The sequence below is a fragment of the Thamnophis sirtalis genome, unplaced genomic scaffold (genome assembly GCF_051295495.1).
Source record: "Thamnophis sirtalis isolate CommonGarterSnake01/CBP01778 unplaced genomic scaffold, rThaSir2_p1.2 scaffold_4, whole genome shotgun sequence".
NCBI classification, from domain to species: Eukaryota; Metazoa; Chordata; class Lepidosauria; order Squamata; family Natricidae; genus Thamnophis; species Thamnophis sirtalis.
In genome coordinates this window covers 140,432,680-140,454,335 of record NW_028261384.1, presented here as the reverse complement: position 1 = coordinate 140,454,335, position 21,656 = coordinate 140,432,680, and the positions used below count along the sequence as shown (strand labels likewise).

At 43.4% G+C, this 21,656-nt stretch overlaps 1 protein-coding gene across 1 annotated transcript in view; it reads left to right on the top strand.

Annotated features, from left to right (window-relative positions):
- Positions 1-4,930: 4,930 nt before the first annotated feature.
- The window catches only part of VAMP2 (vesicle associated membrane protein 2), a 29,291-nt gene continuing 12,565 nt past the window's right edge, over positions 4,931-21,656 (top strand). Inside the window, exons 1-2 of the mRNA XM_087714274.1 lie at positions 4,931-5,050; positions 20,744-20,864. Of these exons, the coding sequence (XP_087570400.1) occupies positions 5,049-5,050; positions 20,744-20,864 (123 nt within the window). The 5' untranslated portion in view covers positions 4,931-5,048. The remainder of the gene's footprint in view (positions 5,051-20,743; positions 20,865-21,656) is intronic.

Here is a 21,656-nt window from a genome sequence, read left to right as displayed (position 1 = left end):
CATAGGAATCCTATTTTGATCTTTTGACCTTGGCTGATCCTTCTTCGTCTTCAAGCTTCTTTCAAACCTTGATCCTTGTCATCGTCGCTGTTTTTTTTTAAAGGTATAAGCCAACTATTTCCCAAAAACGGTATGCCCGATCTTTGTGTATATATATTTCCTAGGGCACTGTTGTAATTTTAATAAAAAAACATTTCCCTTAAGCTTGTTTTTCTCCGAATCTCTTCTTTCTGGAAGTTGCGGGGGACATTCGAAGAACCAGTGAAAATGGAAATTGCATGGCTTGGCCTGGCCGTTTCGATTAACCATGGAAAGGGATAAAAGAAGAAATCGCATCTGTAGATTTACAGCCGTTGGTTTAGACCCGGTTCGAAGTTACAACAGTAAAGTACAGTCGTCTTTGATTTACAATCTTCCATTGAAGGAGGGAGGGAAGCAAGGAGGGAAGGAAGGAGATAAGGAGGGAAGGAAGAGGGAATGTAGGAGAGAAGGAAGGGGGAAAGGAAGGAGAGAAGGAGAAAAGAAAGGAGGGAAGGAGGGAGGGAGGGAAGGAAGGGGAGTAGGGAAAGGAGAGAAGGAAGGAGGGAAGGAAGGAGAGAAGGGAAAGGAGAGAAGAAAGGAGGGGAGGAAGGAGAGAAGAAAGGAGGGAATGTAGGAGAGAAGGAAGGAGGAAAGGAAGGGGGAAAGGAAGGAGAGAAGAAAGGAGGGAAGGGGGAAGGAGGGAAAAAAGGAGAGAAGAAAGGAGGGAAGGAAGGAGAGAAGAAAGGAGGGAATGTAGGAGAGAAGGAAGGGGGGAAGGAAGGACGAAAGGAAGGGGGAAGGAAGGAGAGAAGGAGAAAAGAAAGGATGGAAGGAAGGGGAGGGAGAGAAGGAAGGGGAGTAGGAGAGAAGAAACGAGGGAAGGAAAGAGGGAGGGAGGGAAGAAGAAGTAGGACCGTTGTAAGATAAGATGGATCTATGGGAGGGTAAGAAAGCAATCTTCAAGTATATTGTCAACAGTAGGGAAAAATTGTTATAAATACATATTATTAATAACAGTTATGAGATCATATAAGTGTGAATGTATATATGAAATTGATAAAATTAAAATAATTAATTAAAAAAAAATCTTCCATTGAGTGACTGTTGGGAGTTAGAACTGGAAAAAGTGGCTTTACGACCATTTTTGACACACGTCGCAGCATTGACGGGAACAAAATTGGGTGCTTGGGGGCTGAACTCATATTTACGACGGTCACAATGTCCCAGGGTTGTGTCATCCCCTTTTGTGACGTGACAAGCCAAGTCAAGATTCGTTTTTTTAAGAGCCACCTTACTAGCAACCGCAGTGATTCACTTAACAACAGTGGCAAGGACGGTCGTAAAGCTCATTGAATAGGTTTGTCTTGCTTAGCAACAAAGATCGGGCTCAATTGTGGCTGTACTTCGAGGACTATGATAACTACTTGGATCCTGGGTAAGGTGCTTTTAGTAGAGATGGTTCCCTTTTGAGCTAGGTGTGCTGGTTGCAGTTTGTATGTAACGTAAGTGTGAGGACTGGTTGTAAGTCACTCCGCTCCTCCCACCGAAATCTTTTCAAGCCTATAAAATTGGAAACCCTATTTCTGGGATTGCATAGTTCTATGCTTGATTCTAAGTAATGGTTGTTTATTCAATAAACCCGGTTTCAGGCCTGCAATTATATTCCTTTTAGAATTTTTCTCTTATTTCATTATGCTGTTTCATTAGTATAGTTGATGGGAGGTTGGCATAGAAAGGAGTAGGATTGTGGAATGTGTTGTTGTCATTCTTTACTAGAAGCCAAGGTCGTCTTTTGTCTCCGCACTTTTACACCTGACCGGAAGCAGCTGGGTGTGGATGCCAGCGTGGCAGGAGAAGATCGGACCATGTGATGGATTGTGGGTGTGGAGACAAGATCATGACCTTTTAACTGGGTGGGTTTCTGGGTTCCACCACAAAACCGCGTTCAACTAAACCGCGCTCGAAACCACGTAGCTGACGTCATCAACAGGGCGACAACAGCGCGGAGACAGAAGCACGCTGTAAACGCTAAACCTAAAATTAAAACCTAAACCTAACCCCCCTAAACCTAATCCTAAACCTAACCCTAAACCTTAACCTAACCCTAAACCTAACCCTTAACCTAACCCTAAACCTAATCCTAACCCTAACCCTAAACCTAACCCTAACCCTTAACCTAACCCTAAACCTAACCCTAAACCTTAACCTAACCCTAAACCTAACCCTTAACCTAACCCTAAACCTAATCCTAACCCTAAACCTAACCCTAACCCTAACCCTAACCCTAACCCTAACCCTTACCTTAAGTTGAATCGGCTTGCTTTCAAAGCGCTATTTAAAGCGCCCTTCTTTCTCCGCGCTCACTGTTGTCGCCCTGTTGATGACGTCAGCGACGCGGCTTAATCGGGCGCGGCTTAGTCGAGCGCGGTTTTGTCGTGCCACGGGGTTTCTGATGTCATTTCCAGAATTGGGATTAACCCAGATGTGCTAAAATGTCTTGATTTATTAAATTGGAACTTTAAGGATCGTTTTGCCTTGGACTCTGATTTAATTCTACATGATACTTGGAACGCTGACACCCGGTTTCCTAGGGGCACAGATCGGAAACCGACCAGGTTGGCATGTGCCAGGCTAAAATGTGTTGGTTGCGTTATGTGGAAATACAGCTAACATCTTTGGACTTTTGGCAACCTGTGCTGTCGACTCCATCAAGCCTGCTGGGGATGATGGGATGTTTAGTTGAATTTCAGTTGGGATTAAACCCCCAACTGCTTGGTCTCCCAAAAACCAAGATAGCTGATTTGTGCCAAGCCAGTTTATTCCAGTCAGGTGGGTCGAAATGCCCCAATTTGGAGGCTTCGAGGTTAGGACTTCAAGAGTGATGCAGTGGCTTAGAGGTGGAGCTCTCCCCTTACAATCGGGGGTTGTGAGTTCAAACCTAGGTAGAGGCAGATATTTCTCTCTCTGGGCATAATGAGGATTTATCTGCTGAGCAAAACTCTGCATTGGCGACAGGGAAGGGCATCCGGCCAGTAAACACTCTGCTTGCTCCATTCAGTTGCCCAGACTTCACCCCCGCAAGACATTATGGGGTCATTAAAAGATGATGGTGATGACGACTAAATGAATTGTTACAAGTCTCGGGACTCCTGGTATATAGATTTATATGTGAAGATAAATAGGTAAGTGAAATCCGCATTCTCAATATTGAGAATTTATCCGCTGAATATAACTCTGCATTGGCGACAGGAAAGGCAGCCGGCGAGTAAACAGCTCCATTCAGTTGCTCAGACTCCACCCCACAAGGGATTACGGTGTCATTAAATGACCTATCTATCTATCATATATCTCTATCTATTATATCTATCTATCTATGTATTATTTCTCTCTCTATATATATCTACATCTATCTATCTACATCTGTCTGTCTATCTAAATATTCTATTATCTATCTGTCTGTCTATCTATCTATCTATCTATCTATCTATCTATCTATCTATCATACCTATCTATCTATCTCTATATTTATCTATCTTAATCTATATCTATCTATTATTTATATCATTTATCTCTATCTCTAATTTATCTATATCTATCTCTTTATATCTATTATTTATCATCTATCTATTATTTATCTCTAATATATCTATCATCTATCTATATATCTATATATCTATCTTAATCTATATTTATACCTATTATTTATATCTCTAATATATCTATGTATCTATATATCTAATATATCTATCTATATCTTAATCTATATCTATCTATTATCTAATATATCTATCTATATCTATCTTAATCTATATCTATTATTTATCTCTATCTCTAATCTATCTATATATCTATCTTTATATCTATTATTTATCTATCTATCATCTATCATTTATCTCTAATATATCTATCTATCTTTATATCTATTATTTATCATCTATCTATTATTGATCTCTAATATATCTATCATCTATCTATATATCTATCTTAATCTATATCTATTTATATCTATTATTTATATCTCTAATATATGTATCTATATATCTAATATATCTATATCTTAATCTATATCTATCTATTATCTAATATATCTATCTCTCTATATCTATCTTAATCTATATCTATCTATTATTTATCTCTATCTCTAAATCTATCTTTATCTATATCTATTATATATCATCTATCGTTTATCTCTAATATATCTATCTCTATATCTTAATCTATATTATTTATATGTATTATTTATCTCTTATCTATCTATCTATCTATCTATCTATCTATCTATCTATCTATCTATCTATCTATCTATCTATCTATCTATCTATCTATCTATCTATCTATCTATCTATCTATCTATCTATCTATCTATCTATCTATCTATCTATCTATCTATCTATCTATCTATCTATCTATCTATATCTCCAGACTCCACCCCACAAGGGAGTATGGACTCAATGAACTGTTGTTGCAAGGCAAGGGACCACCCATATGTAGATTCATATATGAAGATAAATAGATACGCGAATTCCGCGTTCTCAATATTACTGAGAACAGAGCTGCCCAAACAAAACTCCATATTGGCAACAGGAAGGGCATCCGGCCAGTAAAAACCCTCACCTCCATTCAGTTGCCTAGGCTCCACCCCCACAAGGGATGGTGGTGGTGGTGGGTCATTTAAAAATAGGACGAAAATTAGGACGCTCTATTTGAATGTTTTGTTTTCACTTGGTCGTGTTTTGAGTCGATTTTTATTGAAATGTTATTGGGGGGGGGGGTGTTGTTTTTTTTCTCCTCATGGAGCTCTAGGTGAAAAAAAGAGCCTGACCAAGATGGCGGACTCCTTCTCTCTCCCTCCTCCTCCTCTTCTCCTCCCCCCTCCCCTCTCCGAAATGCCCGGATGTGACAGCTCGGCCGCCATTTTGCTGCCTCTGCCCGAGCGAGCAGCTTCATTCGGGGAGCGCGAGCCTCGCAGCCGCCGCCGCCGCCGCCACTGACCGCCCGCCCGCCCGCCACAGCCAGCGTCCTCCGCGATGTAAGTAGCCGCTTCGATGCAAAGCGGGCACCGGCGTGCAATGCTCCTTTTCTTGCATCAAAGCAGGTGCACGCGAGAAAGGAGGGGTTTTCTCCTCACTTCTCTCTCTCTCTCGCCGCCCACGCCTCGGATGCCGCCCCGCAGTAACAAGGGTGGGCTGGGGGGGTGTCTCTTGTTGTTTTTATTTTTTTTGACCTGGGTGGGGAAGGGTCTTTGCAAGGAGACGGAGGTCGTGCACGGTCCCCCGGCTTGCATTGGATTTTGGTGCATCGGCAAGCGGCTCTTCTCCCCCCCCCTCCCACGCATATTTTTCATTTTTTTGGGGGGGGGAGGGTGCAAATGAGGAGGGGGGCTTCCGAAGGATAAACCACATCACGCCTTTTTAAAATATATTTTGCTGCAATGGGTGCTTCCTTCTGGATCTCTTGTGTCGCCCCCCCACCCCCCTGATTTAAAAAAGGGTGGAGTTCAGATCTAGGGTGGCGGGGCTGCCCCCTCCCCAAAGAAAACAAAAAAGGGGGGAGACTTGGTTTAAAGGTGTCTTCCCCCCCCAAGGGCACGTACCTTGCCTCCCCCAATGAATGAAACTGTTGGACCCCTTTAAAAAAGGCCCCTTTTTAACCCCCCCCCCCAAATCTCCAAATATTGGGGGGGGAGACGACCCTTTCCAACGCCCCCCACCCGCCTGGGGTGCAAAAAAGGGGAAAAAAGCTGCCGGCAATATTGCATTTTTCAAACCTCCCCTCCCTCTCTTATTTATTCCTTGCCTAGGAATAAATGAGGTCATCTTTGCACGCTCGCTTTGCCTTTTGCAAACGTGCAAAAAAAGAAGAAGAAAAAAGGCGGAGGGGGGGTGTTAGAAAGTGGGGGCTGCCTTTTTTTATTTGCAATTTTAAGATTTGTTTTAAAGGCGCCCCCCCCTTTTGATCTAGGGTGGAGATGCACACACATGTGTCATATGCATGTGTGTGCATTGAATGTATGTATGCATGTATGTGTGCATCCTCTGGCTCTCCTCTATGTGCAAATTAACGTCCTGAGACCCCCCCCCTTTCAAAAAAAAGGGTGGAGAAGGATCCAAAACAGAAGGAAAGAAGAAGAAGAAGAAAAAGCATTTTTTGGAAGGGTGTCCAAATCCCCCGCCCTATTTTGCATACAGGTGGAGGGTGGGCGTGTTATTTAAAAATAAAAATAAATGTTTTTAAAAAATGCCTCTTTCCCCACACCTGGGAATTGCAAAAAGGGTGAAAAACGGGGAGGGTTTGCAATAAAAAAAACACCCTTTGGCATGCTGTCAGGAAGGAACAAAAGGATTGAAAGGAAAGGATGGGGCACCAAGAGGTGATTTTTTTGGGGGGGAGCTGATGCCTCTTTAAGAAGGATGCATCCTCTCTTCTTCTCCTCCCCCCCCCCTTTTGGAGTATTTTTAGATTTTTGCAAGCGGGGCAGATGGAGGATGCTAAAAATATCAACCCCCCCCTTTTTTTTTCCCCCCTCCTGGCGGTGACACTGCTACAGTTTTCCTTTGTGGTTGGTGTGGATTTTTATTTTATTTTATTTTTGTCCAAGGATTTGGGGTGGTGGGGGAAGAGGACCACCCTGGTTTGGCTTCTCGATTTCCCCCCTCTCCCCATCTGGATGGGTGGGGGAGAAACTCCCAGTGGGCTCCCGGAAGGTTGCAAAATAAATAAGAATATAATGGGATTTTGCAAAGGGGGTGAAGATGCATTGGGGGTAACGTTTGCGGAGTGGAATATGGGTAGAGGGGTGGTGCAGATAAAATAAATGGGGGGGGGGTGTTTTGCCCCTGTCTCGAATGCAGAAGGTGATTTGATGCCGCTGGGAACGACGAGATTTTAGGCACCAAATTGGCTATTGGAAGGGAGATGGGAGAGCAGAGAAAATATATTTTATGAGTGTTTTTCAACCTTGGCTATTTTAAGAGAGGTGGACTTCAACTCCCAGAATCCCCCAGCCAGATGACTGGGGAATTCTGGGAGTTGGTGTCCCCCCCCCCCTTCTTCAAACGACACCGATTGAACATTGCATGCAGAATAAATAGGATGTCTGAAGATGCTCCTGGGATCGTGCAGAGTGCCGCCGGGTGTTATTCTGCGAGGTCTGGTTGGAAAAAAAAAACATTTTTTAAAAGAGCCACGGGTCTCGTGGGAAATATATACGAAAGGGCTATTTCCGCGATTGCAATCCGGGGGAAACGGTTGGCATATTTTGCAAACCCCAAAGAAAAATGAAGGAAATTAAGGAAGAAATTAAGGAAATTAAGCTGCTTTTGACCGTTAGAATATAACACACACACACACAAAAGCATCAGTGATTTATTAACAATCAGTGATTTATTATCCAGTGGGGTTTAAGGGCCTCGATCTCTTAAATGTTTTGTGATAAACCGTTTTTATTATTATTATTATTTTCTAACAAGGGGATTGAATGGAAAGATTGCCTTATAAACACCTCCCAGTCTTCAGCAGGTGCTGAATCACCAGCTGCGAAAAAAACAAATAAAATAAAAAAATAAACCAGAACTATTCAGTTGGTAATTTTCTTGCAGTTCCCTCCTTCCAAGCCCACTTTGATTTATTTTAATTTATTAAATGGATCGGCCGTCCATCCCGCCATCAAGGAAGAATCTTCCATGCCCTAATTTTCATTTATTTTATTTCGGATAGGAGGTGTTTTCATTTCCTTTTTGTAACAATCTCAGTTCTTCCCCTTGTTTTAAAAAAAGGGGGTTTTATTAAGAGGAAAAAACCCCTAATTCAAGGTTTTTTTGGGAGGGGTTTCCCCTTTCCTTGTGATCCATATTTTCATCCTTTTAAAGAAGGAAAGGGAAGGGAAGGGAGGAAGGAAGGAAGGAAGGGAAAGAAAGAAAGAAAGAAAGAAAGAAAGAAAGAAAGAAAGAAAGAAGAAAGATTAGATAGATAGATAGATAGATAGATAGATAGATAGATAGATAGAGATAGATACATAGATACATAGATACATAGATAGATAGATAGATAGATAGATAGATAGAGATAGATAGATAGATAGAGATAGATAGATAGATACATAGATAGATAGATAGATAGATAGAGATAGATAGATAGATAGAGATAGATAGATACATAGATACATAGATAGATAGATAGATAGATAGATAGAGATAGATAGATAGAGATAGATAGATAGATAGATAGATAGATAGATAGATAGATAGATAGAGATAGATACATAGATACATAGATACATAGATAGATAGATAGATAGATAGATAGATAGAGATAGATAGATAGATAGAGATAGATAGATAGATACATAGATAGATAGATAGATAGATAGAGATAGATAGATAGATAGAGATAGATAGATACATAGATACATAGATAGATAGATAGATAGATAGATAGATAGATAGAGATAGATAGATAGAGATAGATAGATAGATAGATAGATAGATAGATAGATAGATAAATAATAGGTAGGTAGGTAATAGATAGATTAGATAGATAGATGATAGATAGATGATAGATAGATAGATAGATAGATAGATAGATAGATAGATAGATAGATAGATAGATAGATACCACCTCCCTTGCATGGCAGGGCTTTGATTTGAGACAGCTGTCAATCATCCGTAAAAAGACAGTGAAATCCCTTAGAGATCCTGCAATTTAAAAAAAAAAGGAAGTTGAGGTTAGAAATCTTGGTTTTTCAATTTAAAAAAAAAACAACCACCACAAAAACCTTCCTTTCCTTCCTTCCTCTCCTGCAAAAATGTAATTATACACGAACTGGGCGAAAGCCACAATAATGTGATTATTTTTTTTAAAATAAAAAATGACTATTATTATTCCTTGGTCGGTGGGATTCGAACTCGCGACTCCCGTGGGTGGATCTGCCTGGAATCTGGGCCGACAGCCAGATCTGCAGAGGGGAAGGAAGGAAGGAAGGAAGGTGGATTGTGTGACGGACGGACAAAGCCTCTTGTTGACAGAAGCGCTAAGCCGGTTGAGCTGCGGCCTGGTTCTTCTTGTTGATTGTTTACTGCTTTTCTTAGACACACAAAGACTTGCATTCTTTTGTGGGTTGTGTGTGTGTGTGTGTCACACTCACAAGGCTTGGGGGAGCGAACGGGTTCAGCCTTCTAGAATAAGGGTCAAATAACACCTCAATCTGTGCAAATTGAAGATGGAACTTCAACTCCCAGAATTCCCCCCGGGCCTGCACAACAAGGGGGATTCTGGGAGTTGAAGTTCCAACCGTCTTTGAAACTCACCGAGGTTCAGAAACTTTGCAAAAGCATAAATAAAATCGCTCCTAAATTCTAGTTTGATTTGCTCAACTTAATCAAATTAAAATAATCAAATTAAGGCTCATCCGCTCGCCTTGGACGGATTTTAAGTCATTCTCTCTCTCCTTGGTCTCCTTTCCCTTTTCCTGTTTATTCCTCTCTAGGAATAATCGATCCGGATTTTGATTGATTGATTTTGTGTGCTGTCTTGGATATTTGTGCGTTCCTTTCTTGGCAATTGTGTTCATCGTTCGGTTTGAGATTGGAGCTGTGCCTGTTTTGTCTCCATACAATAAGTCGGTATCTGGATTTACATTTATAGAATGTATATATTTATGTATATAAATATACATTTGTGTTGCATTTGTGCTGATAAATAAATAAATAAAGGGAGGCTAGTAATAGATCTATTTCAAGCTATTTAGCTCTCATCAGCTAGCCAGACCCTTACTGGGATTCGAACCTGTAAATATACATTGATATAATGAAATATATATATTATTTCTATGGGAAATATTTTTTGGGTACCCGTGCCTGCTCTGGAAATATTTATGAATGAATATTTTACTATCCTGAATTAAGGGATTACAGAAGGATAAAAAGGATGTTTCCTTTATTATTTTTACGAATAACTCAAGGCAGCAAAAAAAACCTAAATATTTTCCCGGCAAACGGATGGCTTTGTTTTCATCAAATGTGGATTTTAAAATTGTATTTAATGTGGGTTTTAACGTGCCTGCTTCCTGTTTTGGGGTTAGGTGGCTGGAATGCTTATTTACTGTACGCCGTTCGAACTCCTGGCAAGCAGGAGATAAATAGATTTATATGTTAATATATATATATTTAGCCCTCGCATCCTCAATAAAATCGGGAGTGGCTGTAAATAGACAGATCTGGAATGTAAAATGGGAGAATTCTGGCTCGGCTTTTGCAACTTCAAACGTTGAGCTTGCTATCCATATAAAAATATAGATTTATTTGATAGCGATTTAATATAATAGTTACTTCTGGGGATTTTACTCCCAGCCAGTTTATTTGACAACGTAATCTCCCAAAGTTCTCTTTCCTGCTCAAGTTACTAGTCCTCACTGCCCAAACCGAGGAGGAGGATTGAATGGAAGCTTCCAAAGCTCTCCTCTTTTCTGCCCAAGTTACTAGTCCTCACTGCCCAAACTGAGGATGATTGAACGGAAGCTTCCAAAGTTCTCCTCTTTGCTGCCCAAGTTACTAGTCCTCACTGCTCAAACTGAGGATGATTGAACGGAAGCGTCTGAAGTTCTCTTTTCTGCCCAAGTTACTAGTCCTCACCGCCCAAACTGAGGATGATTGAATGGAAGCGTCCAAAGTTCTCCTCTTTTCTGCCCAAGTTACTAGTCCTCACCGTCCAAACTGAGGATGATTGAAGGGAAGCGTCCGAAATTCTCCTCTTTTCTGCCCAAGTTACTAGTCCAAACCGAGGAGGATGGTTCAACTCTGCACCTGAAGCACTAGGTGCATTGATTTCAACCATCCTCATCTGATTGGAGACGGTGAGGACTAGTAACTTGGGGCCAGAAATGAGGAGAGCTTTGGAAGCCACCGGGGCTGCATTGTTAAAATTCTCCGCCATTCTTTGGGTAGCACCTGGAAGGGGTTTGGCAAGATCGTGTGGCTCGTCCACGGGGCGATGGCGTGCGCGGGTCTCGGGATCGAATCGGCCCGTGATGTCATAGTGGTGACCTCGTGCGCCAATCCGAGCCTCCTTAGTCATCCTTTCAATGGATGCATTGAAATCCGTCACCTGTTCTCAGAAGTCGTGACTGAGTCATCGCTTGTTCATTGCAGCAGGTTGACTGCAAATCCAAGTGTGTGTTTGTGCTTTTGTGTGTGTGTGTGTGTTTGTGTGTATAGAAGGCAGATCATGCCCTTTTTTTAGTAGATTATCAGGGGAAATGGATTCCCGACAAAGGCGGGTTGCTGTTGAAATCTTTATTCTGACCGAGAGCATGAAGAAAATTCCTTGTCCCGAGAAATAAAGACCCTTTTAATTCACTGACTGTGAATTCTGCTCCTTCCCATCCAGCAAAGTCTTTCAAGGGAGGATTTATAGTCACAGACCTCATCTGCCTTGGAGAGCGGCCAGGCCGAGATCGGCAAAACCTGGCATGGAGTCTCGGAGAGTCCCAAATCAATGGAGCGAACTCCTGCAAGCTCCACTCCCCTGTTGCTCCTCTTTTACTTCCTCTGGGAGGGGCCATTCACCGTCCACCTGTGGCTTTACTCCCAAGTCGACCCCTGTTCTTTAGCTGTTCCCTTCGTCTGGCCACTCTGCGCATGCGCACACTGGGAACAGGCTCCAGCTGTTCTTCTGCCTCACGGATGTCTGACTCCGAAGGCAGCTGGTAACTGTCGGGGCGGCCCCCTCTCTGCCTCCGACGCAGAGCCCTCGTCCGAGCCTTCCTCGGACTCCAGGATTGGTCCATCTTCCTCCCCAACCCTCCCCACTCTCCAAAATCTGCTACCGGCTCCGCTGGTGGGCCACAACCATCTTTATTTGTGGCTCCACTGGTGGGCCACAGCCATCTTTATTTGTGGCTCCACTGGTGGGCCACAACCATCTTTATTTGTGGCTCCACTGGTGGGCCACAACCATCTTTATTTGTGGCTCCACTGGTGGGCCACAACCATCTTTATTTGTGGCTCCACTGGTGGGCCACAACCATCTTTATTTGCGGCCTGGTTCGGTTCCTGGTTCCGTTTTTAGGTTTTTTTCTGGGGGGGTGGGGAGAAATTGGCAACTTCCAGAGTGGCAAGGATGGTTTACGCGTAGTCCTCGAGTTACGGCCACCCTCGAGCCCAACAATTTCTAGATATTGGCTAAAGTGAGCTCTGCTCCGTTTTACGACCACTCTTGTTAAGCGAATCGCTTGCAGTTGTTAAGTTAGCACAGTCGTCAAGCGAATCGGGGCTTCCCCATACATAGACTTTGCTGCGGGCCGGAAGGTCGTAAACGGGGGATCACGTGACCCAGGGACCTTGCAAAGCGTCATAAATCTGAGTTGGTTGCCAAGCGTCTAAATTTGGATCCTGTGATGCTGCAGAGGTTGTAAACGTGAAAAACGGCCGTAAGTTTCTTTTTTGGGGGGGGGTGCCGTCGTAACTTTGAACGGTCACTAAATGGATTGTTGTAAGTCGAGGACTGCCTGTGCTTCATGTCCCCGTCTTTATTTCATTGTTATGTTATGTGATTTCATTTTTATATTCCTTTTCAATTATATTTTTATAATTTCATTTTCATTTGATTTCGTTTGTTTCTTATTTTGCTTGATTTCTATCTATCTATCTATATCTGTCTATCATCTATATCATCTATGTATCTATCCATCCATTTATCTGTGTCATCTCTATCCATTTATCATCTGTGTCCTATGTATGTATGTATGTATGTATGTATGTATGAATGTATGTATGTATCTATCTATCTATCTATCTATCTATCTATCTATCTATCTATCTATCTATCTATCTATCTATCTATCTATCTAATCTATCTATCTACTGTATCATCCATCTATCATCCATCCATCCATCTATCATCTATCTATCATTTATCTATCATCTTTGTATTTATCCATCCATTATCATCTGTGTCATCTCTTATCCATCTATCCATTTATCATCAGTGTCCTATCTAATCTATCTATCATCTATCTATCTACTGTATCATCTATCTATCTACTCTATCATCTATCTACTATATCATCCATCCATCCATCCATCCATCCATCCATCCATCCATCCATCCATCCATCCATCCATCCATCTATCTATCTATCTATCTATCTATCTATCTATCATCTATCATTTATCTATCATCTTTGTATTTATCCATCCATTATCATCTGTGTCATCTCTTATCCATCTATCCATTTATCATCTGTGTCCTATCTAATCTATCTATCATCTATCATCTATCTATCTACTGTATCATCTATCTATCTACTGTATCATCTATCTACTATATCATCCATCTATCATCCATCCATCCATCCATCCATCCATCCATCCATCCATCCATCTATCTATCTATCTATCTATCATTTATCTATCATCTTTGTATTTATCCATCCATTATCATCTGTGTCATCTCTTATCCATCTATCCATTTATCATCTGTGTCCTATCTATCTATCTATCTATCTATCTATCTATCTATCTATCTATCTATCTATCTATCTATCTATCTAATCTATCTATCTACTGTATCATCCATCTATCATCCATCCATCCATCTATCATCTATCTATCATTTATCTATCATCTTTGTATTTATCCATCCATTATCATCTGTGTCATCTCTTATCCATCTATCCATTTATCATCAGTGTCCTATCTAATCTATCTATCATCTATCTATCTACTGTATCATCTATCTATCTACTCTATCATCTATCTACTATATCATCCATCCATCCATCCATCCATCCATCCATCCATCCATCTATCTATCTATCTATCTATCTATCTATCTATCTATCTATCTATCTATCATCTATCATTTATCTATCATCTTTGTATTTATCCATCCATTATCATCTGTGTCATCTCTTATCCATCTATCCATTTATCATCTGTGTCCTATCTAATCTATCTATCATCTATCATCTATCTATCTACTGTATCATCTATCTATCTACTGTATCATCTATCTACTATATCATCCATCTATCATCCATCCATCCATCCATCCATCCATCCATCCATCCATCCATCCATCCATCTATCTATCTATCTATCTATCTATCTATCTATCTATCTATCTATCATTTATCTATCATCTTTGTATTTATCCATCCATTATCATCTGTGTCATCTCTTATCCATCTATCCATTTATCATCTGTGTCCTATCTATCTATCTATCTATCTATCTATCTATCTATCTATCTATCTATCTATCTATCTATCTATCTATCATCTATCTATCTATCTATCTATCTATCTATCTATCATCTATCTATCATCTATATCATCTGTCTATCTATCTATCTATCTATCTATCATCTATCTATCATCTATATCATCTGTCTATCTATCTATCTCTATCTATCTATCTATCTATCTATCTATCTATCTATCTATCTATCTATCTATCTATCTATCTATCTATCTATCTATCTACCTATCTACCTATCTACCTATCTACCTATCTACCTATCTACCTATCTATCATCTTTCTCTATATCTCTGTTTGTCTGTCTGTCTGTCTGTCTACCTACCTACCTGTCATGGAATGGAATGGAATAGAAAGGGACCTTGGAGGTCTTCTAGTCCAACCCCCTGCTCAAGCAGGAGACCCTCTACCATTTCAGACAAGTGACCGTCCAGTCTCTTCTCTAGTGAGGGAGCACCCACAACTTCTGGTGGCAAGTTGTTGCACTGGTTAATTGTCCTCCCTGTCAGGAAATTCCTCCTCAGTTCTAAGTTGCTTCTCTCCTTGATTAGTTTCCATCCATTGCTTCTTGACCTGCTTTCAGATGCTTTGGAGAATAGCTTGACTCCCTCTTCTTTGGGGCAGCCCCTCAAATACTGGAATCCTGTGATCATATCCCCCCCCCCCCTAGTCCTCCTTTTCTCCAGGCTGGCCACACCCAAATCCTGCAAGCATTCGTCCTATGTTTTAGTCTCCAGGCCTTTAAATCATCTTAGTTGCTCTTCTCTGCACCTTTTCCCCCCAAAATCTCCAACATCTTTTTTTTTTTTGTAATGTGGGGACCAAAATTAGTTGCAGGAATCCAGGTTCGGCCTTACTAAGGCTTTGCAAAGTGGTACTCATCCCTCCCTTGATTTTGATTCTCTGCCTCTGTTTATACAACAGAGGATCATTAATTGGCTTTTTTTGGCTGCCGCTGCACACGGCTGGCTCCTCCTTAAGCGATCGTCCCCCTAGGACTACAAAGCCCATCTCGCCGCTCCTGTTTTTGGAGACAGCTCTCACCTGATCTGGATCTACACACCTTGGATTTTGATTTTATTTTTTTTTGAAATCCTAAATGTCAAACTTTGCTTTTCTCCACATTAAAATGCATTTTTTAAAAATTTTATTTTATCAATTTCATATATACATTCACAATTATATGATCTCATAACTGTTATTAATAATATGTATTTATAACAATTTTTCTCCCCTACAGTTGACAATATACTTGAAGATTGCTTTCTTAACATCCCATAGATCCATCTTATCTTACAATGGTCCTACTTCTTCTTCCCTCCCTCCCTCTTTCCTTCCCTCGTTTCTTCTCTCCTACTCCCCTTCCTTCCCTCCCTCCTTCCCCTTCTCTCCTTCCCTCCTTCCTTCCCTCCTTTCTTTTCTCCTTCTCTCCTTCCTTTCCCCCTTCCTTTCCTCTTTCCTTCCCCCTTCCTTCTCTCCTACATTCCCTCCTTCCTTCCCTCCTTTCTTCTCTCCTTCCCTCCTTCCCTCCTTTCTTTTCTCCTTTCCTCCTTCCTTCCCCCCTTCCTTCTCTCCTACATTCCCTCCTTCCTTCCCTCCTTTCTTCTCTCCTATTCCCCTTCCTTCCCTCCTTCCTTCCTTCCCTCCCTCCTTCCCCTTCCCTCCTTCTCTCCTTCCCTCCTTCCTTCCCTCCGTCCTTCCTTCCCTCCTTTCTTTTCTCCTTCTCTCCTTCCTTTCCCCCTTCCTTTCCTCCTTCCTTCCCCCCTTCCTTCTCTCCTACATTCCCTCCTTCCTTCCCTCCTTTCTTCTCTCCTTCTCTCCTTCCTTCCCTCCTTGCTTCCCTCCCTCCTTCCTACCCCTCTTTCTTCTCTCCTTCCTTCCTCCTCTCCTTTCCCTTCTCTCCTTCCCCTTCCTCCCCTTTCCCCTTCCCTTCTTCTTCCCCTTCCTCCCCTCTTTCCTACTCTTACATTCCCTCCCATTCTTCCTCTGCCTTTCCCTTTCTCCTATTCCTCTCCTTTCTCCTCTCCTTCCTATCTGCATTTTGTTGGAGAGAGCCCTGTGGTTTCAAGCCGGTCTCGAGATCATTTTGGATCCCGATGAACCAATTTTGGCCCCACTTCCTACAGGATTTAACCTTTTAGATCCTGTTGGCCTGGATGAGGTGAGTCTCCTTTCTGAAAAGATAGGATTTCGAAGCAGGATTTTGGAACAACCTGAAAAGAATTCGGCTAAAACGTCACTGTATTTTTGAAATGGGATCAAATGGGGTGAGTCAGTAGAATACAGGTAGTCCTCGACCTACGACCATGATGGAGCCCCCAGTTCTGTTGTTAAGCGAGACATCGGCTCAGTGAGTTTTGCTCCGTTTTACGACATTCCTTGCCACGCTTGGGAAGGGAATCCCTGCCGTTTTGTGAAGTTAGTCACACGCGGTCGGTAAGTGAATCGGGCTTCCCCATTGATGACTTGGCTCGTCAGAAGGTTGCAAAAAGGGGTATCGCGCGACCCCGGGGCTCTGAAACCGTTGTAAGTACGAGTCAGTTGGCAAGCGTGGGAATTTTGATCAGCTGACCACAGCGGTCGCAAGTCTGAAACACGGTCATAAGTCACTTTTTTCAGTGCTGTTGTAGCTTCGAACAGTCGCCAAAGGAATGATAGTAACCTGAGGACTATATGTACTTCCGCCCTCTTACAGCAGAGTAGTCCTCACTTTACAACCTTTTCATTTAGTGACCGTTGACAGTTGCAGCGGCTCTGAAGAAGACTTATGACTGTTTTTCACGCTTACGACCGTGGCAGCCACCCGTGGTCACGTGATCAAAATTCGGACGCTGGGCAACTGACTCGTACTTACGACGGTTGCAGTGTCCTTGGGGTGTGTCACGTGATCCCCTTTTGACAGGCCATGTAGACGGGGAAGCCGGATTCACTTAACGACCGTGTGAGTAGCTGAAAACGGCATTGATTCGCTTCACTTAAGCGTGGCGAAGGAGGTCGTAAAATGGAGCAAGGCTCATTTAGCAAAAGTCTCGCTTAACATCAGAAATTTGGGGCTCAATTGTGGTCGTAAGTCGAGGACTAGCTACAATGGCCTTCCATAGAAACCCATCATACCCCACCAATGCAGGTATCATCCCGGACTTACGACCGTTCGTTTAGCTGCTGTTTGAAATGACAACGGCCATTGGAAAAGCTCCGATAATGACTGATCCTCGCTCTTATGACCATTGCAGCATCCTCAAGTTGCATAATAAACGTTGGAGCCCTTGGATGTATTTACGACGCCTTTTGGGGTCATGCGATTCCCCATTTGCGACCTTCCCAGCTGGGGCTCCCAATAAGCCAAGTCAATAAGGTGGGGGGAGCTGGATTCACTTAACGACCATGCGACTCACTTAACCACCGTGGTTGATTCACTTAACAACCCAGGCCAAAAAAAGGGAGAGTACTGAAATCGGGCGTGTGTGACTTGCTTCCTTGCCTTGCTTAGCAGTGGAAATTTTGGTCCCTATCGTCGTAAGTCGAGGGGGTGGTGCAATGGCCTACAGGTGGAGTTCCCGCCTCAGGAGGCTGTGAGTTCGATCTGAGGTAGAGGCAGATATTTCTCTTTCTGGGCCACAATGAGAATATATCTGCCGAATATAACTCCTCATCGGAGACACGGAAGGCATCCGGCCAGTAAAACACTCTGCTAGCTCCGGTTGCCCAAGACTCCACCCCGCAAGGGATAATGGGGTCTTTAAAAGAAGATGATTGTTGTAAAATCGAGGACTCTCTGCAATTCATGCATCTTCTACTGATCTATGTTATACACATGCGTGTTACACGCATGTCGGATTTACAAGGCGGTTTCCTGGAGAATTTTGAAATTCTACAGTCTCGTTTCCGCTCTTTGGCGCATCTTGTCAGCTAACAAGATATTTTCCAATTTGCTTTTTGGGGTAATTTAGAGATGGCTACTAATTGTACTACTACTGTACTACTAATCTTGGCTTGTTAATCCCTTCCCGGGGATTAAGCCTAAAGCTCTTTCTCTTAACACCCTCCCTCTAATTACACGGCTCCTCCTGTTATCCCACTGCTGTCTTTTTATACAGCTGGGCAAGGCCAAGCTGGGGTTATGTGTTTAACAAAGGCGTTTCCCAAAGGAGAAGAAATTCTGCGCTGTTTCTTTAAAATCGCTAGGATAAAATGGTGGGGGTTGGGGGGGGAGAGGAGGAGATGACTGGGGAATTCTGGGAGTTGAAGTCCATTCATCTTAAAGCATAGTGTCTGGGGAGTTCTGGGAGTTGAAGTCCACCCATCTTAAAGCATGCTGACTGGGGAATTCTGGGAATTGAAGTCCTACTTGGGGGATTCTGGGAATCAGAGTCCAGCCATCTCAAAGCATGCTGGCTCGGGAATTCTGGGAGTTGAAGTCCACTGATCGTAAAACATGTCCACCCATCTTAAAGCATGCTGACTGGGAAATTCTGGGAGTTGGGAATCCACCCATCTTAAAGTATCATTCCTGGGGAGTTCTGGGAGTTGAAGTCCACCCATCTTAAAGCATAATGTCTGGAGAATTCTGGGAGTTGAAGTCCACCCATCTTAAAGCATAATGTCTGGGGAATTCTGGGAGTTGAAGTCCACCCATCTTAAAGCATAATGTCTGGGGAATTCTGGGAGTTGAAGTTCACCCATCTTAAAGTATCATGCCTGGGGAGTTCTGGGAGTTGAAGTCCACTGATCGTAAACATGTCCAGCCATCTCAAAGCATGCTGGCTCAGGAATTCTGGGAGTTGGAAATCCACCCATCTTAAACTTTCATGCCTGGGGAGTTCTGGGAGTTGAAGTCCACCCAGCTTAAAACATAATTTCTAAGGAATTCTGGGAGATGAAGTCCACCCATATTAAAACATGCTGACTGAGAATTCTGGGAGTTGAAGTCCACCCATCGTAAAACACACCCATTCATCTTAAAGCATAATGTCTGGGGAATTCTGGGAATCAGAGTCCAGCCATCTCAAAGAATGCTGGCTCGGGAATTCTGGGAGTTGAAGTCCACCCATCTTAAAGAATGCTGACTGGGGAATTCTGGGAGTTGAAGTCCACCCATCTTAAAGCATGCTGACTGGGGAATTCTGGGAGTTGAAATCCATGCATTTTAAAGCATGCTGACTGAGAATTCTGGGAGTTGAAGTCCACCCATCGTAAAACACCCATTCATCTTAAAGCATAATGTCTGGGGAATTCTGGGAATCAGAGTCCAGCCATCTCAAAGAATGCTGGCTCAGGAATTCTGGGAGTTGAAGTCCACCCATCTTAAAGAATGCTGACTGGGGAATTGTGGGAGTTGAAGTCCACCGATTGCAAAACACATCCACCTATCTTAAAGCATGTCTGGGGAATTCTGGGAGTTGAAGTCCATCCATTGTAAAACACCCATTCATCTTAAAGCATAATGTCTGGGGAATTCTGGGAATTGAAGTCCTACCTGGGGAATTCTGGGAATCAGAGTCCAGCCATCTCAAAGAATGCTGGCTCAGGAATTCTGGGAGTTGAAGTCCACCCATCTTAAAGAATGCTGACTGGGGAATTCTGGGAGTTGAAGTCCATGCATTTTAAAGCATGCTGACTGAGAATTCTGGGAGTTGAAGTCCACCCATCGTAAAACACACCCATTCCTCTTAAAGCATAATGTCTGGGGAATTCTGGGAATTGAAGTTCTACCTGGGGAATTCTGGGAATCAGAGTCCACCCATCTCAAAACATGCTGACTAGGGAATTCTGGGAATTGAAACCCGCCCATCTTAAACCATAATGTCTGGGGAATTCTGGGAGTGAAGTCCACCCATATGGCCCCACGTTAGGGGTCCGATCGGGCCTTTGAACCAACCTTGCCTGATCTAATTCACAAGAAGTGTTCAAAAAAGGTCTTTCTTTGGCCTGCCCCTCTCCTTCCCAACCTCGCCCATTTCCTAGCGGTGTGGCCTTCTCCCAGAATCCCTCAGTGGTGGCTGGGGGAGGGGGGAATTCTGGGAATTTCATCACAAGGCTTGCCTCTAGGTACTTTTTTTGGAGGTTAGGTCAGCGGGTCCCAATTCAGACCCCAACAAGTTTTGGATGCTGAGAAACCCACTGGTGTGGGGGGGGGGGAGGTCTGTTCAGGTTCAGACAGCTTTATTTCATCTGGCTTGAAGGCTGGGAGTTTAGACGTTCTACTCCCCCTCCTCACTTGAAAAGAACTCTGTTCCAACTGCCAGTTGCCTTATATTAACACACACTGATGCTAAGGAGTTAGACATTCTACTCCCCCTCCCCACTTGAAAAGAACTCTGTTCCAACTGCCAGCTGCCTTATATTAACACGCTCTGATGCTAAGGAGTTCGACCTCCTTGCAAACCCACAATCCCCCCCTCCCCTTTTGTTTTTAAGCTTCCGTGTGCAAGACGCAAAATCACACCCCCTCCCACTTTGTCTTCTTTCAGGTCGGCTAATGCTGCTGCCATGCCCGCGGCTGCCGGAGGAGAGGCCGGGGGTCCCCCTCCTCCCCCGCCCAACCTCACCAGTAACCGAAGGCTCCAGCAAACCCAGGCTCAAGTGGATGAGGTGAGAAGTGGGGGATTCTGGGAGTTGAAGTCCATGCTAGGGGAGCATGGAGGACAGGAGAAACCTAGGCTCAAGTGGATGAGGTGAGAAGTGGGGGATTCTGGGAGTTGAAGTCCATGCTAGGGGAGGATGGAGGACAGGAGAAACCTAGGCTCAAGTGGATGAGGTGAGAAGTGGGGGATTCTGGGAGTTGAAGTCCATGCTGGTGGAGGGTGGGGTGGAGAAACCTAGGCTCAGGTGGATGAGGTGAGAAGTGGGGGATTCTGGGAGTTGAAGTCCATGCTGGGGGAGGATGGAGGACAGGAGAAACCCAGGCTCAAGTGGATGAGGTGAGAAGTGGGGGATTCTGGGAGTTGAAGTCCATGCTGGGGGAGCATGGAGGACAGGAGAAACCTAGGCTCAAGTGGATGAGGTGAGAAGTGGGGGATTCTGGGAGTTGAAGTCCATGCTGGGGGGAGGATGGAGGACAGGAGAAACCTAGGCTCAAGTGGATGAGGTGAGAAGTGGGGGATTCTGGGAGTTGAAGTCCATGTTGGGGGAGGATGGAGGACAGGAGAAACCCAGGCTCAAGTGGATGAGGTGAGAAGTGGGGGATTCTGGGAGTTGAAGTCCATGCTGGGGGAGGATGGAGGACAGGAGAAACCCAGGCTCAAGTGGATGAGGTGAGAAGTGGGGGATTCTGGGAGTTGAAGTCCATGCTGGGGGAGGATGGAGGACAGGAGAAACCCAGGCTCAAGTGGATGAGGTGAGAAGTGGGGGATTCTGGGAGTTGAAGTCCATGTTGGGGGAGCA